General features: G+C 43.3%; 1 protein-coding gene across 1 annotated transcript in view; it reads left to right on the top strand.

Annotated features, from left to right (window-relative positions):
- ATG2A (autophagy related 2A) overlaps positions 1–21041 on the top strand; it is a 153141-nt gene that overhangs the window by 113466 nt on the left and 18634 nt on the right. Inside the window, exons 28-30 of the mRNA XM_077287720.1 lie at positions 3741–3911; positions 19815–19938; positions 20574–20791. Coding sequence (XP_077143835.1) covers positions 3741–3911; positions 19815–19938; positions 20574–20791 — 513 coding nt within the window. The remainder of the gene's footprint in view (positions 1–3740; positions 3912–19814; positions 19939–20573; positions 20792–21041) is intronic.

The following is a 21041-nucleotide window of genomic DNA, read 5'->3' as shown; positions in this document are numbered from 1 at the left end:
TAGGAGCAGCTGCAAAACCGCTGCGGAATCCGCAGAAAGAAGTGACATGCTGCGGAATGTAAACATCTGTGTTTCCGCGCAGTTTTTTCCACAGCATGTGCACAACGTTTTTTGTTTCCCATAGGTTTACATTGAACTGTAAACTCATGGGAAACTGCTGCGGATCCGCAGCGTTTTCCGCAGCATGTGCACATACCCTTAGAATTAGGCTATGTGCACACGGTGCGGATTTGGCTGCGGATCCGCAGCAGTTTTCCATCAGGTTTACAGTACCATGTAAACCTATGGAAAACCAAATTCGCTGTGCCCATGGTGCGGAAAATACTGCGTGGAAACGCTGTGTTGTATTTTCCGCAGCATGTCAATTCTTTGTGCGGATTCCGCAGCATTTTACACCTGTTCCTCAATAGGAATCCGCACAAAAAACACTGGAAATCCACAGGTAAAACGCAGTGCCTTTTACCTGCGGATTTTTCAAAAATGCTGTGGAAAAATCTCACACGAATCCGCAACGTGGGCACATAGCCTTAGGGTTAGGGTTGGAATTAGAGTTAGGGTTGGATTTAGGGCTAGGGTTTGAAATAGGGTTAAGATTAGGCTTGTGGTTAGGGTTATGGTTGGGGTTAGGGGTGTGTTGGGGTTAGGGTTGTGGTTAGGGTAGGGATTAGGGTTAGGGTTGTGGTTAGGGGTGTGTTGGGGTTAGGGTTGTGATTAGGGTTATGGCTAGAGATGGGATTAGGGTTAGGGGTGTGTTTGGGTTAGTGTTGGAGTTAGAATTGAGAGGTTTCCACTGTTTAGGCACATCAGGGGTCTCCAAACGCAACATGGCGCCACCTTGATTCCAGCTAATCTTGCGTTCAAAAAGTCAAATGGTGCTCCCTCCCTTCCGAGCCCCGACGTGCGCCCAAACATATGGGGTACCAGCGTACTCAGGACAAACTGGACAACAACTTTGTGGTCCAATTTCTCCAGTTACCCTTGTGAAAATAAAAAATAGCGAACTAAAAAATCATTTTTGAGGAAAGAAAAATGATTTTTTGTTTTCATGGCTCTGCGTTATAAACTTCTGTGAAGCACTTGGGGGTTTAAAGTAGTCACCGCACATCTAGATTTGTTCAACGGGAGGTCTAGTTTCCAAAATGGGGTCACATGTGGGGGAGCTCCAATTTTTAGGCACACAGGGGCTCTCCAAACGCGACATGGTGTCTGCAAATGATTGGAGCTAATTTTTCATTCAAAAAGCCAAATGGCGTTCCTTCCCTTCCGAGCCCTGCCGTGTGCCCAAACTGTGGTTTATCCCCACATGTGAGGTATCCGTGTACTCAGGAGAAATTGCCCAATAAATTTTAGGATCCATTTTATCCTGTGGCTCATGTGGAAATGAACAAATTGAGGCTAAAAGAAATGTTTTGTGAAAAAAAAAAAAAAAAAAAAAAAAAAGTACTTTTTCATTTTTACGGATCAATTTGTGAAGCACCTGGGGGTTCAAAGTGCTCACTATGCATCTAGATATGCTCCTTGGGGGGTCTAGTTTCCAAAATGGGGTCACTTGTGGGGGAGCTCCAATGTTTAGGCACACAGGGGCTCTCCAAACGCGACATGGTGTCCGCTAAAGATTGGAGCCAATTTTTCATTGAAAAAGTCAAATGGCGCTCCTTCCCTTCCGAGCCCTGTCCTGTGCCCAAACAGTGGTTCCTCCCACATATGGGGTATCAGCGTACTCAGGACAAATTGTACAATAACTTTTGGGGTCCAGTTTCTCTTTTTACGCTTGGGAAAATAAAAAAAATTGTTGCTAAAAGATCATTTTTGTGACTAAAAAGTTAAATGTTCATTTTTTACTTCCATGTTGCTTCTGCTGCTGTGAAGCACCTGAAGGGTTAATAAACTTCTTGAATGTGGTTTTGAGCACCTTGAGGGGTGCAGTTTTTAGAATGGTGTCATTTTTGGGTATTTTCAGCCATATAGAACCCTCAAACTGACTTCAAATGTGAGGTGGTCCCTAAAAAAAAATGGTTTTGTAAATTTCATTGTAAAAATGAGAAATCGCTGGTCAAATTTTAACCCTTATAACTTCCTAGCAAAAAAAAATTTTGTTTCCAAAATTGTGCTGATGTAAAGTAGACATGTGGGTAATGTTGTTTATTAACTATTTTGTGTCACATAACACTCTGCTTTAACAGAATCAAAATTTGAAAATTGCGAAATGTTCAAAATTTTTGGCAAATTTCCATTTTTTTCACAAATAAACGCAAAAATTATCGACCTAAATTTACCACTAACGTGAAGCCCAATATGTCACAAAAAAACAATCTCAGAACCGCTAGGATCCATTGAAGCGTTCCTGAGTTATTACCTCATAAAGGGACTCTGGTCAGAATTGCAAAAAACGGCCAGGTCATTAAGGTCAAAATAGGCTGGGTCATGAAGGGGTTAATGGCCGACTGAGTCCTGATCCACAAAACGGATGAGAAAAGGACTTGTGCCGAGTCTCACAATTCGGACCCAAATTTATTTTTAAAAACTGATCCGAGTATGGATCAATGAAACTATGGGTCCGCGTGCCTTCTGGGAAAAAAAGACCGCACAAGGACATGTAAAATGGTTGTGTGAATATAGCCTTACAAAGCTTCAGGAAAATCAATTTGCAAAGATTGAGATTCACTTTTACCAGACGTAAGACAGTGGGAAAAACTTTATTTTTTTTGTCTCTTTTGCAATTTGTAGAGAGAAATGACAATCGCATAATCTATACATTATAACTACCTTTAATGCTGGCAAATAAGTGCACATGGATGGGAACAGAGATGGAAATCCTCACAAAAGGCCACATTTATAAAAAAAAAAAAAAAAGTGTATATTTTACCAACAATTATACAAAAGGTTATTATGCCACTTTTACTTTTCAACTTGTGTGCCAAATTTGTACCCGTACTATATATCAGAAATGTCATAAAATAAATGAACTATCAAATCTGCATCGTTTTCTACTTTTAGAAGAACACTATTGTATCCGCCTGCTGTGATTTGACGTGGGATCTTGGCGTAGATTCTGCTGCATGCTCTGTATTTTATAAATGTGGCGCACACATGTGGGGATTTACAGGGTCCGAAAACTTTTTAGAAATAAAGCTGTAGCTAAAGAAGTCACCTAAAATGTCATCCTTGTACTATTCACCGTTCTCTAATACACTTAAGGTACCGTCACACTCAGCAACTTTGCAGCGAGAACGACAACGATCCGTGACGTTGCAGCGTCCTGGATAGCGATCTCGTTGTGTTTGACACGCAGCAGCGATCAGGATCCCGCTGTGATATCGCTGGTCGGAGCTAGAAGTCCAGAACTTTATTTGGTCGTCAGGTCGGCGTGTATCGTTGTGTTTGACAGCAAAAGCAACGATGTCAGCAATGTTTTACATGGAGCTAACGACCTGTGAGAACAATAAGTGAGTCACCGCTACGTCACAGGATCGCTCCTGCATCGCTCCAGCGATCGGCTCGTTGTCTATATCGCTGCAGCGTCGCTGAGTGTGACGGTACCTTTAACCCCCTGGCCCTACACCGTACATTTACCTGAAATGTCCGTCATACCATTGATGACAACCGTTCTCCTACAGCAGCTGCCGATATCGGAGACCTCTCTAGTCGTGGTCGTATAACCACTTAGATTCGACCATGAATAGTGACTGTGTATTATTCTGCTGCCATTGGTGTTCTACTCATTTTTCCTCTTTTTCCAGGCTCAGCCATTGTTTGAACTTCGATGCTCTAACAACGTCCTCCACATTCACACCTGTGCCGACTCCGGCGCCATGCTTGCCAACCTTACCCAATATGTGATGAATAATGGAGACCTGCACTGCCCTCCAAAGCCCGAGCCGCCCACCGAGATTGCGGGGCAGAAATTACAGGTACTGGATCCTGAACAATGGCTTGTATGTAATCCCTTCTTTATCCCTTGTGCAGATACACTTCACACAAGGAAGGGTTGTGGTTATGGGGTTGCTTATTTAGAATTGCTGGTCATCCCAGCAGCCGGACCCCCCAGCGATCAGCAAGTTATCCCTTTTCTTCTTGTTGGGGGATAACTTGTTTTTATTGGAAATACCCCGTTAATTCTGAGTATCGGATTCAATTACCCTTTCTACAAACAGAGGCCTTTTCTGACTGAATATTTTTGGTATTGCGTAGAGGCCAGTGATGAGCGAATGTACTAGGATAAGGCATTATCCGATCATCCTTGTGTTCTAACCGAGTCTCTTCAGCATGGTAGAAAACTCCCCCATAGAATAGATGATAATGATAAGGTGATAATGTGTGGATGGCCAACCACTGAGACCTGCATCGGACGGGGAAATATTGTCCCGAAAGGGGAACTTTTCTCCCCTTGACAAAATGTGACTAGTAGATCGGACACCAAAATGCCACTCTTTTAATCACCCCTATCTGATCCATTCTTTGCTATGGATTGGTAAATTTAATAATAATAATAATAATAATAGTAATTGGGTTAACTTGTTTACACCGGACAACCACTTTTAATTGCGTTCTGCTCACATCATGTTGCGGCTTTTCATGAGAGTATTGCCTGATGTATACGTCCATCAAAAGGCTCTGACGTAAGCCACAGTGTCCAAGGATTACCAGGCTAAAAAAATAGATAAATAACATGATATATAGGATTTTTTTTACTAGCTGCCTCAGTATAGAAAAGCTTACACCTCTGCACTGACTTCTCCAGGCCGACAAACGTTTGGCCTCCTTGAGTGATACTTGTGGAGTGAACCACAGGATTCCTTAATGTGCCATGTTTACTTATACTGTTCTTTTCTGTTAGCTTTATTTTCTGTGTTTGCTGGAGTTACATGGTGCTTGTAGTGAGGTTGCTTACAGATGCTTTGGTATGAAGACAGTATGTGCAGCCTTCCTACAGGTGAAAATACACAGAAGTTACAGGCACATATTACTACATTCATTATTATTTGGATATATCAGAAGGCAAAGGCCCCGCTTTAAGGGCTCATTCAGACGTTAGTTTTTCTCGTACGTGGTCAATCCCTGTTTATCATGGATAGATCTTGTACCTATTCTAATCTATAAGGGCTGGTCACATGTCCATGCTTTCTTACGACCGAGTGATCTGCAAAAATCATGGTAAACTTTTACGATAGTGATCTGCGTCTCGGATTGCTCTAACCAACTTTATAGGTCCATGAAAGAATCGGACAGCACTCAGATGCCATCCGTTTGCCGTCTACTTTTCACAGACCCTTTGATAGAAACCTGAGAAATCTTTTTTTTTTTCTTTTCATCCTAGAAAAACTGACGGAATTTTGACCAAACTTCGATGGTAAATACTGACTCTGATGATAACACTGAACAAAAACACTGATTTTTGTTTTGCATACAGGAAAAATCACTGACGTGTGAATGAGCCCTTAGGCTATGTGCACACGTATAATGGTCCTCTGCGGATTTTTCTGCAGCGGATTTGATAAATCTGCAGGGCAAAAACGCTGCTGGATTTACCGCGGTTTTTCTGCGGATTTCACTGCGGTTTTACAACCGCAGAAAAAAGTGACATGCTGCGGAATGTAAATCGCACGTTTTTTTACGCAGCATGTGCACAGCGTTTTTTTGTTTCCCATAGGTTTACATTGTAATGTAAACTCATGGGAAACTGCTGCGTTTTCCGCATCGTGTGCACATACCCTTACAGTGCAAAAAAGGAGATGCTGCGGCCTTTTTATACATACAGTATCTAATCCAGTCGCCATTATCGACCAGAGTTGTGGGAATAATGAGCGCCTCATGTGTTTTCTGCCGTGGTATCCGATAGTGTGCAATGTTTGGTTATTTTGCACAAAGAGTATGTAAAAACATGCAATACGTGAATGTTTTGCCTGCTTTTTAATACATAATAGTGATGTACTGTGATCATTTGCTGTTACATTCCTGTGTCTAACCTGTCTGCCACCTTCTGCAGTCTACAGACTTTTTTTTACCCCCCTTTATTTTGGCACACAACAAGGCCTCATATGACCTTAGTTGATAAACAGCATCTTGACGGGCATCCAAGTTCAGAGGATACGTACTCCCAAATTCCGTACTATGATGTTTTGCGGCTTCAGCCTCCTGGATTCTGGCACCGGTCATCTAAACACTTCCTTTCTAGCAATATCATTAATCTGAGTGTGGTAAACACGTTGACTTTTAAGGCCATTTTGAAATCGGGGAGCATTTTGTTTTCTCAAGGAAGACCAAGTGTGTTACCCATCTTATTAGGATCTAAACCTGCTTCCATAGTTTGATGCCGTTTTTGTTTTTTTGTAGTCACTTGAGCAATAGATTAATTCAATACAAATAAATAAATCTCCTCTCAATAAAGTTTTCAGATTTCTATTTTTGCTTTCTGTCCTTTTTTATGTTGGGTATGTTATGTGCTCAGCTCTCGGCGTCACTCCCATTGACAATGAATTGTGGCGGGAGCACTACTGCCCACGACTGCACAGTGGTGTAACTCACAGCCGATGGGTCCCCATGGCAAAATCTCCAACAGCGCCCCCAATTTTCAAGTCCTTGGTCTTCTCATATGGCCAAAGGGCCTCATTAACTACAACCCCTGCACCCTCCTTTCTTCTCCTGGCTGTACTCTGTCAATCAAATGATTTCCCTGCAGTATCACACAGTGGTCTAAAAATTATCACATACTGAGTACATAGTTTTGAATACCCCTTTTAGGGCCTTCTCACAGGGTCATTATTATATATTAAAAATACTTTTTTTTACAGCAATTAAAGATCTTTGAGAATTCACTCATTTATCATTGATCAAGTCTTTTATGGTTACGAAAAATTATTTGTCAGTGTGATGTGCCCCTTATGCCCCCCACTGCCATCTGCTAGTGGTTAGCTGATGAGACAAAAGGAAAGATTGGCAATCTCCAAAGCGAACAGATTGAGGAGATTGTTGTTACATATACAGTGCCTTGCGAAAGTATTCGGCTCCCTGGAACTTTTCAACCTTTTCTCACATATCATGCTTCAAACATAAAGATACCAAATGTACATTTTTGGTGAAGAATCAACAACAAGTGGAACCCAACTGTGAAGTTGAACGACATTTATTGGTTATTTTAAATTTTTGTGGAAATTAAAAAACTGAAAAGTGGGGCGTGCAATATTATTCAGCCACTTTAACGTAATACTTTGTTGCGCCACCTTTTGCTGCGATTACAGCTGCAAGTCGCTTGGGGTATGTCTCTATCAGTTTTGTACATCGAGAGACTGAAATTCTTGCCCATTCTTCCTTGGCAAACAGCTCGAGCTCAGTGACGTTTGATGGAGATCGTTTGTGAACAGCAGTTTTCAGCTCTTTCCACAGATTCTCGATTGGATTGAGACCTGGACTTTGACTTGGCCATTCTAACACCTGGATAAGTTTATTTGTGAATCATTCAATTGTAGATTTTGCTTTATGTTTGGGATCATTGTCTTGTTGGAAGACACATCTCCGTCCCAGACTCAGGTCTTTTGAAGACAACAGGTTTTCTTCAAGAATGGTCCGGTATTTGGCTCCATCTATTTTCCTATTAATTTTTAACCATCTTCCCTGTCCCTGCTGAAGAAAAGCAGGCCCAAACTATGATGCTGCCACCACCATGTTTGACAGTGGGGATGGTGTGTTTAGGGTGATGAGCTGTGTTGCCCTTACGCCAAACATATAGTTTGGCATTGTTGCCAAAAAGTTCGATTTTGGTTTCATCTGACCAGAGCACCTTTTTCCACATGTTTGGTGTGTCTCCCAGGTGGCTTTAAACGACACTTTCTATGGATATCTTTGAGAAATGGCTTTCTTCTTGCCACTCTTCCATAAAGGCCAGATTTGTGCAGTGTACGACTGATTGTTGTCCTATGGACAGACTGTCCCACCTCAGCTGTAGATCTCTGCAGTTCATCCAGAGTGATCATGGGCCTCTTGGCTGCATCTCTGATCAGTCTTGTCCTTGTTTCAGATGAAAGTTTAGAGGGACGGCCGGGTCTTGGTAGATTTGCAGTGGTATGAAACTCCTTCCATTTCAATATGATCGCTTGCACAGTGCTCCTTGGGATGTTTAAAGTTTTGGAAATCATTTTGTATCCAAAGCCGGCTTTAAACTTCTCCACAACAGTATCACGGACCTGCCTGTTGTGTTCCTTGGTCTTCATGATGCTCTCTGTGCTTCAAACAGAACCGTGAGACTATCACAGATCAGGTGCATTTATACGGAGACTTGATTACACACAGGTGGATTATATTTATCATCATTAGGCATTTAGGACTATATTGGATCATTCAGAGATCCACAATAAACTTCTGGAGTGAGTTTGCTGCACTGAAAGTAAAGGGGCCAAATAATATTGCACGCCCCACTTTCCAGCTTTTGAATTTCCACAAAAATTTAGAATAACCAATAAATTTCGTTCAACTTCACTATTGTGTTCCACTTGTTGTTGATTCTTCACCCAAAATTTACATTTGGTATCTTTATGTTTGAAGCATGATATGTGGGAAAAGGTTGAAAAGTTCCAGGGGGCCGAATACTTTCGCAAGGCACTGTAAATACTTATCTTTCCAAATCTTAACCTCTTGTGAGATTGTGCAGTGGTTGTTGTCTCTATAAAGTTATCTTCATTGGTAAAAGGATCCTTAGATTGCTCCTGACCCCTTCCATTTTCAGCAGGCAAATAAGTTATCGTTCACATTCTAGGCAACATTGAGGGTATGTGCACACGTCAGGATTTCTTGCAGAAATTTCCTGAAGAAAACCGGAAATTTTTTGCAAGAAATCCGCATTTTTTATTTTTTTTTGCGTTTTTTTTACCCGTTTTTTTCGCGTTTTTTTTTTTAGCATTTTGCAAGCGAAATTAGCTTGCAGAATGCTAAAGTTTTCCAAGCGATCTGTAGCATCGCTTGGAAAACTGACTGACAGGTTGGTCACATACTGTTTGACAAGTGTGACCAACTTTTTACTATAGATGCTGCTTATGCAGCATCAATAGTAAAAAGATATCATGTTAAAAAAAATGGTTATACTCACCCTCTGCAGACAGCCGATCTCCTCAGCGGCGTCCGTTCCTATAGATGGTGTGTGCAGGACCTTCGATGACGTCGCGGTCACGTGACCGCGACGTCATCGCAGTCATGTGACCGCGACGTCATCGCAGGTCCTTCACACACACCATCTATAGGAACGGAAGCGGCAGCGTGCACCTGAGGCGGGAAGACTCCGGGGGCCATCGAAGGCGAGTATATGACTATTTTTTATTTTAATTCTTTTTTTTTTTTTTTACCAATTATATGGTGCCCAGTCCGGGGAGGAGAGTCTCCTCCACCCTGGGTACCAACCGCACATGATCCACTTACTTCCCGCATGGTGGGCACAGCCCCGTGCGGGAAGTAAGCAGATCAATGCATTCCTAGGTGTGCGGAATCCCCGCAATTCCGCAAATTTAATGAACATGTTGCTTTTTTTTCCGCGATGCGATTTTTTTCGCGGAAAAAAATGCAACATTTGCACAAGAAATGCGGAATACACTTAAAATAAATAAAATAATAATAAAAAAACGCGAAAAATACTCAACGTGTGCACATGGCCTTACACTGTCCTGAAATAATGTCCCCTGTCCTGTAATAATGCCGCCTGTCCTGTAATAATGTCCCCTGTCCTGTAATAATGCCCCCTGTCCTGTAATAATGTCCCCTGTCCTGTAATAATGTCCCCTGTCCTGTAATAATGTCCCCTGTCCTGTAATAATGCCCCCTGTCCTGTAATAATGTCCCCTGTCCTGTAATAATGCCCTCTATCCTGTCATAATGCCCCCTGTCCTGTAATAATGTCCCCTGTCCTGTAGTAATGTCCCCTGTCCTGTAGTAATGCCCCCTGTCCTGTAGTAATGCCCCGTCCTGTAGTAATGCCCCCTGTTCTGTGGTAATGCCCCCTGTCCTGTAGTAATGTCCCCTGTCCTGTAGTAATGCCCCCTGTCCTGTAGTAATGCCGCCTCTCATGTAATAATGTCTCCTGTCCTGTAGTAATGTCCCCTCTCCTGTAATAATGTCTCCTGTCCTGTAATAATGCCCCCTGTCCTGTAGTAATGTCCCCTGTCCTGTAGTAATGCCCCCGGTCCTGTAATGTCTCCTGTCCTGTAATAATGTCTCCTGTCCTGTAATAATGCCCCCTGTCCTGTAATAATGCCCCCTGTCCTGTGTAATGTCCCCTGTCCTGTATAATGTCCCCTGTCCTGTAGTAATGTCCCCTGTCCTGTAGTAATGCCCCCTGTCCTGTAGTAATGCCCCGTCCTGTAGTAATGCCCCCTGTTCTGTGGTAATGCCCCCTGTCCTGTAGTAATGTCCCCTGTCCTGTAGTAATGCCCCCTGTCCTGTAGTAATGCCGCCTCTCATGTAATAATGTCTCCTGTCCTGTAGTAATGTCCCCTCTCCTGTAATAATGTCTCCTGTCCTGTAATAATGCCCCCTGTCCTGTAGTAATGTCCCCTGTCCTGTAGTAATGCCCCCGGTCCTGTAATGTCTCCTGTCCTGTAATAATGTCTCCTGTCCTGTAATAATGCCCCCTGTCCTGTAATAATGCCCCCTGTCCTGTGTAATGTCCCCTGTCCTGTATAATGTCCCCTGTCCTGTAGTAATGCCCCCTGTCCTGTAGTAATGTCCCCTTTCCTGTAATATTGTCCCCTGCCCTGTAATAATGTCCCCTGCCCTGTAATAATGTCCCCTGCCCTGTAGTAATGTCCCCTGCCCTGTAGTAATGCCCCCTGTCCTGTAGTAATGCCCCCTGTCCTGTAATAATGTCCCCTGTCCTGTAATGTCCCCTTTCCTGTAGTAATGTCCCCTTTCCTGTAGTAATGTCCCCTGTCCTGTAGTAATGTCCCCTGTCCTGTAGTAATGTCCGCTGTCCTGTAGTAATGCCCCCTGTCCTGTAGTAATGCCCCCTGTCCTGTAATAATGTCCCCTGTCCTGTAATAATGCCCCCTCTCATGTAGTAATGTCCCCTGTCCTGTAGTAATGTCCCCTGTCCTGTAGTAATGCCCCCGGTCCTGTAATGTCTCCTGTCCTGTAATAATGTCTCCTGTCCTGTAATAATGTCCACTGTCCTGTAATAATGTCCCCTGTCCTGTATAATGTCCCCTGTCCTGTAGTAATGCCCCCTGTCCTGTAGTAATGCCCCCTGTCCTGTAGTAATGTCCCCTGTCCTGTAGTAATGTCCCCTGTCCTGTATAATGTCCCCTGTCCTGTAGTAATGCCCCCTGTCCTGTAGTAATGTCCCCTGTCCTGTAGTAATGTCCCCTGTCCTGTAGTAATGCCCCCTGTCCTGTAGTAATGCCCCCTGTCCTGTAGTAATGTCCCCTTTCCTGTAATATTGTCCCCTGCCCTGTAATAATGTCCCCTGCCCTGTAATAATGTCCCCTGCCCTGTAGTAATGTCCCCTGCCCTGTAGTAATGCCCCCTGTCCTGTAGTAATGCCCCCTGTCCTGTAGTAATGCCCCCGTCCTGTAGTAATGCCCCCTGTCCTGTAGTAATGTCCCCTGTCCTGTAGTAATGTCCCCTGTCCTGTAGTAATGTCCCCTGTCCTGTAGTAATGTCCCCTGTCCTGTAGTAATGCCCCCTGTCCTGTAGTAATGCCCCCTGTCCTGTAGTAATGCCCCCTGTCCTGTAGTAATGCCCCCTGTCCTGTAATGTCCCCTTTCCTGTAGTAATGTCCCCTTTCCTGTAGTAATGTCCCCTGTCCTGTAGTAATGTCCCCTGTCCTGTAGTAATGTCCCCTGTCCTGTAGTAATGCCCCCTGTCCTGTAGTAATGCCCCCTGTCCTGTAGTAATGCCCCCTGTCCTGTAGTAATGCCCCCTGTCCTGTAATGTCCCCTTTCCTGTAGTAATGTCCCCTTTCCTGTAGTAATGTCCCCTGTCCTGTAGTAATGTCCCCTGTCCTGTAGTAATGTCCGCTGTCCTGTAGTAATGCCCCCTGTCCTGTAGTAATGCCCCCTGTCCTGTAATGTCCCCTTTCCTGTAGTAATGTCCCCTTTCCTGTAGTAATGTCCCCTGTCCTGTAGTAATGTCCCCTGTCCTGTAGTAATGTCCGCTGTCCTGTAGTAATGCCCCCTGTCCTGTAGTAATGCCCCCTGTCCTGTAGTAATGCCCCCTGTCCTGTAATAATGCCCCCTCTCATGTAGTAATGTCCCCTGTCCTGTAGTAATGTCCGCTGTCCTGTAGTAATGCCCCCTGTCCTGTAGTAATGCCCCCTGTCCTGTAGTAATGCCCCCTGTCCTGTAGTAATGCCCCCTGTCCTGTAATAATGCCCCCTCTCATGTAGTAATGTCCCCTGTCCTGTAGTGATGTCGCCTGGCCTGTAGTGATGTCCCCTGTCCTGTAGTAATGTCCGCTGTCCTATAATAATGTCCCCTGTACTGTAATAATGTCCCCTGTCCTGTAATAATGTCCCCTGTCCTATAATAATGTCCCCTGTCCTGGAATAATAATGTCCCCTGTCCTGGAATAATAATGTCTCCCAACTGGTCCCATGGTATAGTAATCTCCCCATTCTTGTCCTCTTCTTGTAACAATGTCCACATTCTGCTGCTCTTTCAACACACACACAGTTTCTCTCCTGACCTCGCTTCCTTGGGAAGGACCATCATCTTCCTCCTCCTCTGCAGATGAGGCGCTTAGTAATAACGTCATGTGCTGCCATGTCGCCGACGTCAGCTGCTGGCCTCTGATTGGCCGGTGGCGGGTATTGCGGTGCGGAGTGTTGGCCTCTGCACCACAGCACATTCAGTTGGATAGAAGCGCTGAGGTCGGTGGGCTCCTGGCTCGCTGGACTAGATTGTCTGAGGCCCAATGGCCGCACAACGGAGCCACAGTGGGCGTATACCACCCACATGTCTGAGACCCCTGATCTAATGTATATGGGGGCCTCCCGTCTCTCCCCTCACATAATCAGAGGTATCAAGCTTGTTGGATTTTTAACCCTTGACGATTGTTCTCTAGACGCATAGGTGTGGCTTGCCTCTCCCCATTGGAAACCAATGCACTCTTGGGTAATTTGAGTGTGCGTTTGTATGGGAAGTTCGGGGAGATCGCTGTCCTCCGAGCAAGTGTCTGATTGACAGCGATCTAAGATGTACGGGCACCATTAGACGCGGTATAAAACACTTTCCATCCGCTGATCCAGTTCAGCAAAGCTGAAGGTTGTGATTGGATAAAAGAAATCCGGTCTCCGTCGGGAAGAACTCCCTGCTGCGGTGATGTCAGAGGAATACAATCTCCATTGGGAATGATTAGTGGCTGGCACTGATGTCATGCTAATAACATCTCACACACCACCTGCCTCCATTTAAAATTCTTCCACTTTGCCAAATGTTATTTTTCCTGTCTGTACCACTGGTAAATCTGAAGAAAAATGAGTGTCACCCAGACTGACACATGGACAAGGAGCAGGGCCCCCTGCAGAAGCCGCAGTGCATCTTATCACCGTAATGGGTGTGTAACGCCCTGCAGACAAGTCCGTCAGTAAATCCAGACTTCATGCTCTTCTGCAGCTTCTTGTTTGTTTTGCTATGAGAACATTTTTTTTAAAGATCTTTAAAAATCCTTTCTAATTGGACATTAGGTATGATGCCACTCCTTGCCAGGGTGTATGAAATGCACGGGTCCGGATGCCAGTATTGGGCACACACCCTCCCCATTATTGCATATGAATCCTGGACTGGATACAGTTTATTTAGGGTACTTAATGGTCCAGTTCCTATAAGAGCATCCTCTAACCCAGAATTGGGCAATTTTTTTTACACTTTTTTTTTGTTCACAAGCATTAACTTTTTTATTGTTCCTTTGACCTAGCCATTTGAGGGCTTGTATTTCTCAACACGACCTGTAATTTTGAATGACACCATTCATTTTAACATTCAAGGTACTGGAAAACAAGAAAGAAAAATTCCAAGTATGGTGAAATTGTGAAATTACAGAATTGTTTAGGTGGTTTTTTTTCACAATATTATGGTCAGTACAATCACAGCGATACCAAACCTTATATATGGTACCGTAGTTTTGCTTTTCTATTCAGAGAAAAAAATTATACTTCGTTACAGAAAAAAAGAAAAGGGTCTTGATTTTCATGTGACACGATGATGTTTATATTCATACCATTTTTTCAATGTTTTGATCACTTCTTTCTTTAAAAAATATGCCTCACTTAAATTGATAAAATAATTAAATATTGCTTAAAAAATCACATAAATAACATCAAATAGAAACCAGGAAATAAGACATAAAGCAGACATACGTAGACGCGGGTATAAAATTACACTGGCTACCCATCCACTCCAGAATCCAGTACAAAACTACTACCCTCATCCACAAGGCTCTCCATGGCTCAGCACCACCCTACATCTCCTCTCTGGTCTCAGTCTACCACCCTACCTGTGCCCTCCGCTCCACTAATGACCTCCGGTTAGCATCCTCAATAATCAGAACCTCCCACTCCCGTCTCCAAGACTTTACACGTGCTGCGCCGATTCTTTGGAATGCACTACCTAGGTTAATACGATTAATCCCCAATCCCCACAGTTTTAAGCATGCCCTAAAAACGCATTTGTTCAGACTGGCCTACTGCCTCAACGCATTAAGGCTTCTTTCACACTAGCGTCGGGCTCGGCCCGTCGCAGTACGTCGCATCCGCTGCCCCATTGTGAGGTGCGGGGAAGTGGGGGCGGAGTTCCGGCCGCGCATGCGCGGTCGGAAAAAGCGGACCGTCGGGAGCAAAAAACGTTACATGTAACGTTTTTTGGTCCCGACGGTCCGCCACAGCACGGCGCAACCGTCGCACGACGGTTGCGACGTGTGGCAATGCGTCGCAAATGCGTCACAAATGCGTCGCTAATATTAGTCAATGCTGAAAAAACGCATCCTGCAAGCACTTTTGCCGGATGCGTTTTTTTCGGCAAAACGACGCATTTGCGACGTATTGCAGTTAACGCTAGTGTGAAAGTAGCCTAACCTAACTATCCCTGTGAGGCCTATTAAAAAAAACAAACAAAAAAACCATAATCAGGTTCCTCACATCATGTTCTCATACACTTTATGCAGTTAATAGCCCGCTGTGTCTGTATTGCTACATATTTAGGCAGTTAACTGGTTCCTGCAGCTTTACATGAACACCCGAGCCTTACACTATGGCCGGTCCAAATAACTAAAGCAATTGTCACCATCCACCTCTCGTGTCTCCCCTTTTCCTCATAGGTTGTAAGCTTGCGAGCAGGGCCCTCATTCCTCCTGGTATCTGTTTTGAACTGTGATTTCTGTTATGCTGTAATGTCTATTGTCTGTACAAGTCCCCTCTATAAGTTGTAAAGCGCTGCGGAATATGTTGGCGCTATATAAATAAAATTATTATTATTATTATAAAATAGCTTAGATTGCTGTCAGTATTACCGTATATATTCAGTATGTATAATTAGATGTAACAGATCATTTCTATAACTATTAAAGCGGCATATGGATAACTGTACCCTATGCATATAATTATAATAAAAATAAAGACCTAATTACGGGCATAATAAAGGTAACATATTTACCCATAAGGATGTCTGTACTAGTGTATACCCTCGCCTACATTTGTCTGTTTTTATGTATTGTATTTTCCTGTTTATATTTAATGTGATTTTTTTTTTTTTTTTTTTTTTTTTAGTACAGTAATATCTACTTTTATCAATGCAAGTGTGACATTTTGTAGAAGGATAATATATTGATCTGTGAATACTTCATTATTCACATTCTTTTTTTTGTATATACTGTAGGTTAACTTGACCACTTGTTTGTTTATTTTTAGTGGGGCTGCAGTGACAGAAAAAATGCAATTGACATTTTCTTTTTTCGTTTTATCATTTTACAATTAGGTTAATTAAATGTATATATTGACAGGACTTTTACTGACACCGCATTGCAAATATGTATGTATGTTTGTTTTGTTTTTTTATAATTATTTGTTTGTTTTCAATGGGGGGAAAAGTGTGAGAAGTCAAATTTTTATTTTCTTTCTATTCGTTTTTTAAACTTTTATTATTAGTTTATTTTATGGTGAACTTAAAACTGATCATGCTATCACTTATGCTACACTCTGCAATACCACATTATTTCAGTATAGTAGAATTCGCGTTCTCCTATGAACGCCAGCCACAGGCCGGTCTTCATAGGAACATCACCATGCCATGCACGGGGGGGCCTTCAGCGGATGCATACCTGCCATAGCAACCAGTCAGCACCTCATGATTGCATCGCTGGGGGGACTGATGGGTACTTGGAGCAGCACCTATCCCACAACCCGTGTGCCGTTAATGCTGCTGTTGGAGATTGACAGCAGCACTTAAGTGGTTAACAGCAGCAGGCTTAGCTTGGCTCCACTCGCTGCTGTTAGATGCAGATGATGGCTGTGTAATACAGCCGTTATCTGCCAGAAAAGATGCAGGCTCAGCTCATGAGCCTGCATCAAAGGTGGGGAGGGGCTTGACATATGACCTAGTATGTCCTATACATGTGAGTATTGGTCCAGTTGGATTCATGGACTGAGGAGCGTGCACCGTGGGTATTGGAGTGCTGTTGGTTAACCATTTTGTTTATGCTAGTATGTCCTATGTCAGAAAGGGGTTAAAGAGCAGATCCTGCTGTTGGGGTGAGTGTCTTGAGGCCATAAATCCCCACTTCTGCTGCCTACATACCTTCACACTATACGTTCCTGTACGTATTTTCAGTCCGTGGGTGGGGGAGCTGCATTATTTTAGTTTTTAATCTATCCTAATTACAGCTCCATTTCAAAGAACATCAGGTTCCTCTTAATTGAAGTGGTCATGTTTTTTCTGGACTTCTCGGCATGTTGAAGACTGGATGACAGCCGCAGTGGGAGCTGCCATGTCAGCGTGTTATTAGTCGGTCACATTTCATTAGTATTTGCACCAGTTTAAAAACCTTCGGATGGTTTGTATGTTTTCCTTGTCATGGGGACATGTGTGTTACTGCTTGTTTTTGTGATATATTTCAGCTGGTGTAATGCTGTATACCAATTATATCCCTATACCGGGGGCTCCAGATGTGCAAGACCACCGCCATGGTCTCTGAGAGTAATGGAATTTTGTATTTATTTTCACATTCCGGAGTTTTCTGTTCCTCCCTTTTCAAAAGGAATTCATTATGTAGAACCAGTTTGGCAGAAGTAGTGATCCCGCCACTTGCCTGCCCGCTGTCAGCAAACCGAGCAACCTCCTATTCCAAGCAATCTGTCCATTTATCAGCTGCTACAGATATCATCCGTGATCTATCAGACATTCATACCGAATGGTGTGTGTATTGCATCATTTTATTTTTAAAAGTTTTTCATTTCCTAAAAACTCAAAATAGATGCTTGTTCTGTACTTCTGAAGTTTTGTTTTTTTTACTCTAAATCGGAAATTATTTCTAAAAAAAAAAAAAAAAAAGGATTTGATGTATGGTGCAAATTGGGGTTCTCAAGTTAGTTAACCCTTATTCACTGTATAGGGGAAACGTTACCATCGCTGGGGTGCCAAGAACCGGGGCACTGAAGAGCCCTGTGTGAATTGAGCCGTGGTCTATCATTATTCTTAATAGGCTTTCCGGAGATGCATGTTCTCGCCTGGTCTCTGGCACTCCCATTAGAATGAATGGAGCGGCAGTGAGTATGATCAATCACCACTTCATTCTCACGGGGCTCTTCAGTGCCCCAGTACTCTGGATGACTGGGACCCCCAGCGATCAGAAAGTTGTCCCCTATCCAGTGAATAAGGGTTAGCTTTCAAACTTGAGAACACCCCCTTTAAGTTGATGCTTATCAATATGTGAGCTAATCATGTGAAACATATGGTGGGAATATCCTTTAATATGGTTGTTGGCAGTATATCCCTAAAATTCCGACTCTGATTTCTCAGAGTTAAAGGGGTATTCCCTTATATAGAATCTAGATCGGAGGGGGTCTGATCGCGATCGTCAGAGTGGGGCACCTTTATCCCTGTTAGCGTGGTGTGTCAGTACACATACTCGACCGCCACTTCAACCATTCTTTATGGGGCTGCCAGAGACAGCAGCTCTGTAGGTATTGGTGGTCTAGAAGTTATCACTTATTCTTTTTATAAATTCTTCCAACTAACTTATACAGTTTAATAGTTAATAAAGGGGAAATGCTCAGATATACACTACCGTTCAAAAGTTTAGAGTCACCCGGACAATTTTGTGTTTTCCATGAACACTCATACTTTTAATAATCAAATGAGTTTCCAAACAAATTGAAAATCTAGTCCAGACATTGACAAGGTTCGAAAAAAAGATTTTTATTTGAAATAATAATTTTCTCCTTCAAACTTTGCTTTCGTCAAAGAATGCTCCCTTTGCAGTAATTACAGCATTGCAGTCTTTGGCATTCTAGCAGTTAATTTGCTGAAGTAATCTGGAGAAATTTCACCCCATGCTTCCGGAAGCCCCTCCACAAGTTGGTTTGGCTTGATGGGCACTTTTTGCGTACAATTCGGGAAAGCCACTTTACCAGCACCAAAGCAACCCCAGACCATCACATTACCTCCACCTTGCTTGACAGATGGCGTCATGCACTCTTCCAGCATCTTTTCAGTTGTTCTGCATCTCACAAATGTTGTTCTGTGTGATCCAAACACCTCAAACTTGGATCCGTCTGTCCATAACACTTTTTTCCAATCTTCCTCTGTCCAATGTCTGTATTCTTTTGCCCATATTAATCTTTCCCTTTTATTAGCCAGTCTCAGATATGGCTTTTTCTTTGCCACTCTGCTCTGAAGGCCAGCATCCCGAAGTCGCCTCTTCACTGTAGACGTTGACACTGGCGTTTTGCGTGTACTTGTTGAGGACCTGTGAGGCGTCGATTTGACAAACTACAGACTCTAATGTACTTGTCTTGTTGCTCAGTTGTGCAGCGGGGCCTCCCACTTCTCTTTCTACTCTGGTTAGAGCCTATTTGTGCTCTCCTCTGAAGGGGGTAGTACACACCGTTGAAGGAAATCTTCAGTTTCTTGGCAATTTCTCCCATGGAATAGCCTTCATTTCTAAGAACAATAATAGACTGTACAGTTTCACATGAAAGTTCTTTTTTTCTGGCCATTTTGAAAGTTTAATGGAACTAATAAATGTAATGCTTCAGATTCTGAACTAGCTCAAAGGAAGGTCAGGTTTATAGGTTCTCTAATCAGCCAAACTGTTTTCAGCTGTGCTAACATACTTGCACAAGGGTTTTCAAGGGTATTCTAACCATCCATTAGCCTTCTTACACAGTTGACAAACACAAAGTAGCATAAGAACACTGGAGTGCTGGTTGTTGGAAATGGGCCTTTACACACCTATGAAGATATTGCATTACAAACCAGAGGTTTGCAACTAGAATAGTCATTTACCACATTAACAATGAATAGAGTGTATTTCTGAATCATTTAATGTTAGCTTAATTGGAAAAAACTGTGCTTTTCTTTCAAAAATAAGGAAATTTCTAAGTGATCTTAAGTTTTTGAACAGTAGTGTACCTTTCATTACCTAATACTACCACATATAGTTGTGCAGTTTAGGTAGACCACCTCAGTGGGCCCCCGACGACCACCCTCCGTTTTTACTATATACTTAAATAGTGCATACAAGAGAGCAGATTGTGATTTGTACCAGAAAAAATGTACAATAACTCTAAAAAATAAAAAATACCTGAATAATCAGATTTTATTAATAATATTGTTTGTTTCTCTCAGCCTCCTGAAGGAACATCTTCACTACCTCCATGTTTTCCTGCGGAGACTGCTCAAATAAACCAGGGAGACCTGACTGATGCCCTCATAGACACGGGAAGGAGCAGCAAAGAGCACTCGGAGACGGGTATGTCTCGTGTTGGTGACTCCTCCGCACGTCCACACTTAGGAAACATTTGACAGAAAACATATACTGCTCAATGAGCATTCACAATTTATAGATACTGGTCCTTGAACCACCCGCCGAGGCGACCACCATTTCCAGGTGGGGAATGATTGGAGAGGTTGTCCCCATTGCTTCTCTGTTTCTGTAACTCCTGTGAAATAAAGTTAAGGGGATTCTCCAGTGAAAACTAGATAGGTGGTAAATTAAGGATCTGTGGGTGTCTGACTGCTAGAACTTGATCGACAAAACGGGGCATTTCTATTCCGAACGGGGCATCTTTATCCCCGTACAAAATGGAGCTTGTATGCCTAATGCCCAAACACCAACCCATTCATTCTCTATGGAGCTGCCGGAAAAAGCCGAGCACAGACCAATAGGGAATGAATGCAGGTCTAACGTGCGCATTGCCACTCCATTCTTTAGGGGATAAGAATTCCCCATTCTGCCGGTCCCAGTTGGACCTCGACCGATCATCAAGTTATCACCTATTCTATAGATTGTTAATAACTTGTTTTCACCGGAGAACTCCTCTAAATGCTCCTTCCCAACACTGGTCTGCATCTTTCCTCACTTCTCCTGTTTCCCTTTCTATACAGGAGAGCCGTTTCTTCGTCAGAATTCCCCCGTTTCTGTCTACCTTTTTCCTGAAGAAGTTTCCTCTGCAAACAGAATTGCAACGATGCACCCATCCGTTCCACCCCCCGACTCCCATTTATCACAGGAGAGTCTCGGAGGATCAGACACCAGTGGAGATAGTGAGCTGACTGACACAGATGACTTCTGCATTCTTGATGCCCCTGGGATTGGCGTGCCGGTGAGTACGGCACCACGGTTTTCCATTAAACACGTTGGAAATCTTACATTTCTAGGATAGGTGGATTGTTTATAGTATCAGGTGCATAAACTGGTTATATTGCTCTGTCGCCTCATTGGGGGACACAGGATCATGGGTGTTATGCTGCTGTCCACTAGGAGGCGACACTATGCATAATCTGAAAAAGATTAACTGTGGCTCCTCCTCTGCAGTATACACCCCTGGATGGAATCAGCCTTCTCCAGTTTTT

This window comes from Ranitomeya variabilis, chromosome 2 (assembly GCF_051348905.1).
Source record: "Ranitomeya variabilis isolate aRanVar5 chromosome 2, aRanVar5.hap1, whole genome shotgun sequence".
Lineage (NCBI taxonomy): Eukaryota > Metazoa > Chordata > Amphibia > Anura > Dendrobatidae > Ranitomeya > Ranitomeya variabilis.
Note: the sequence above shows the minus strand (reverse complement) of the source record. Positions and strands in the feature narration are given on the sequence as shown.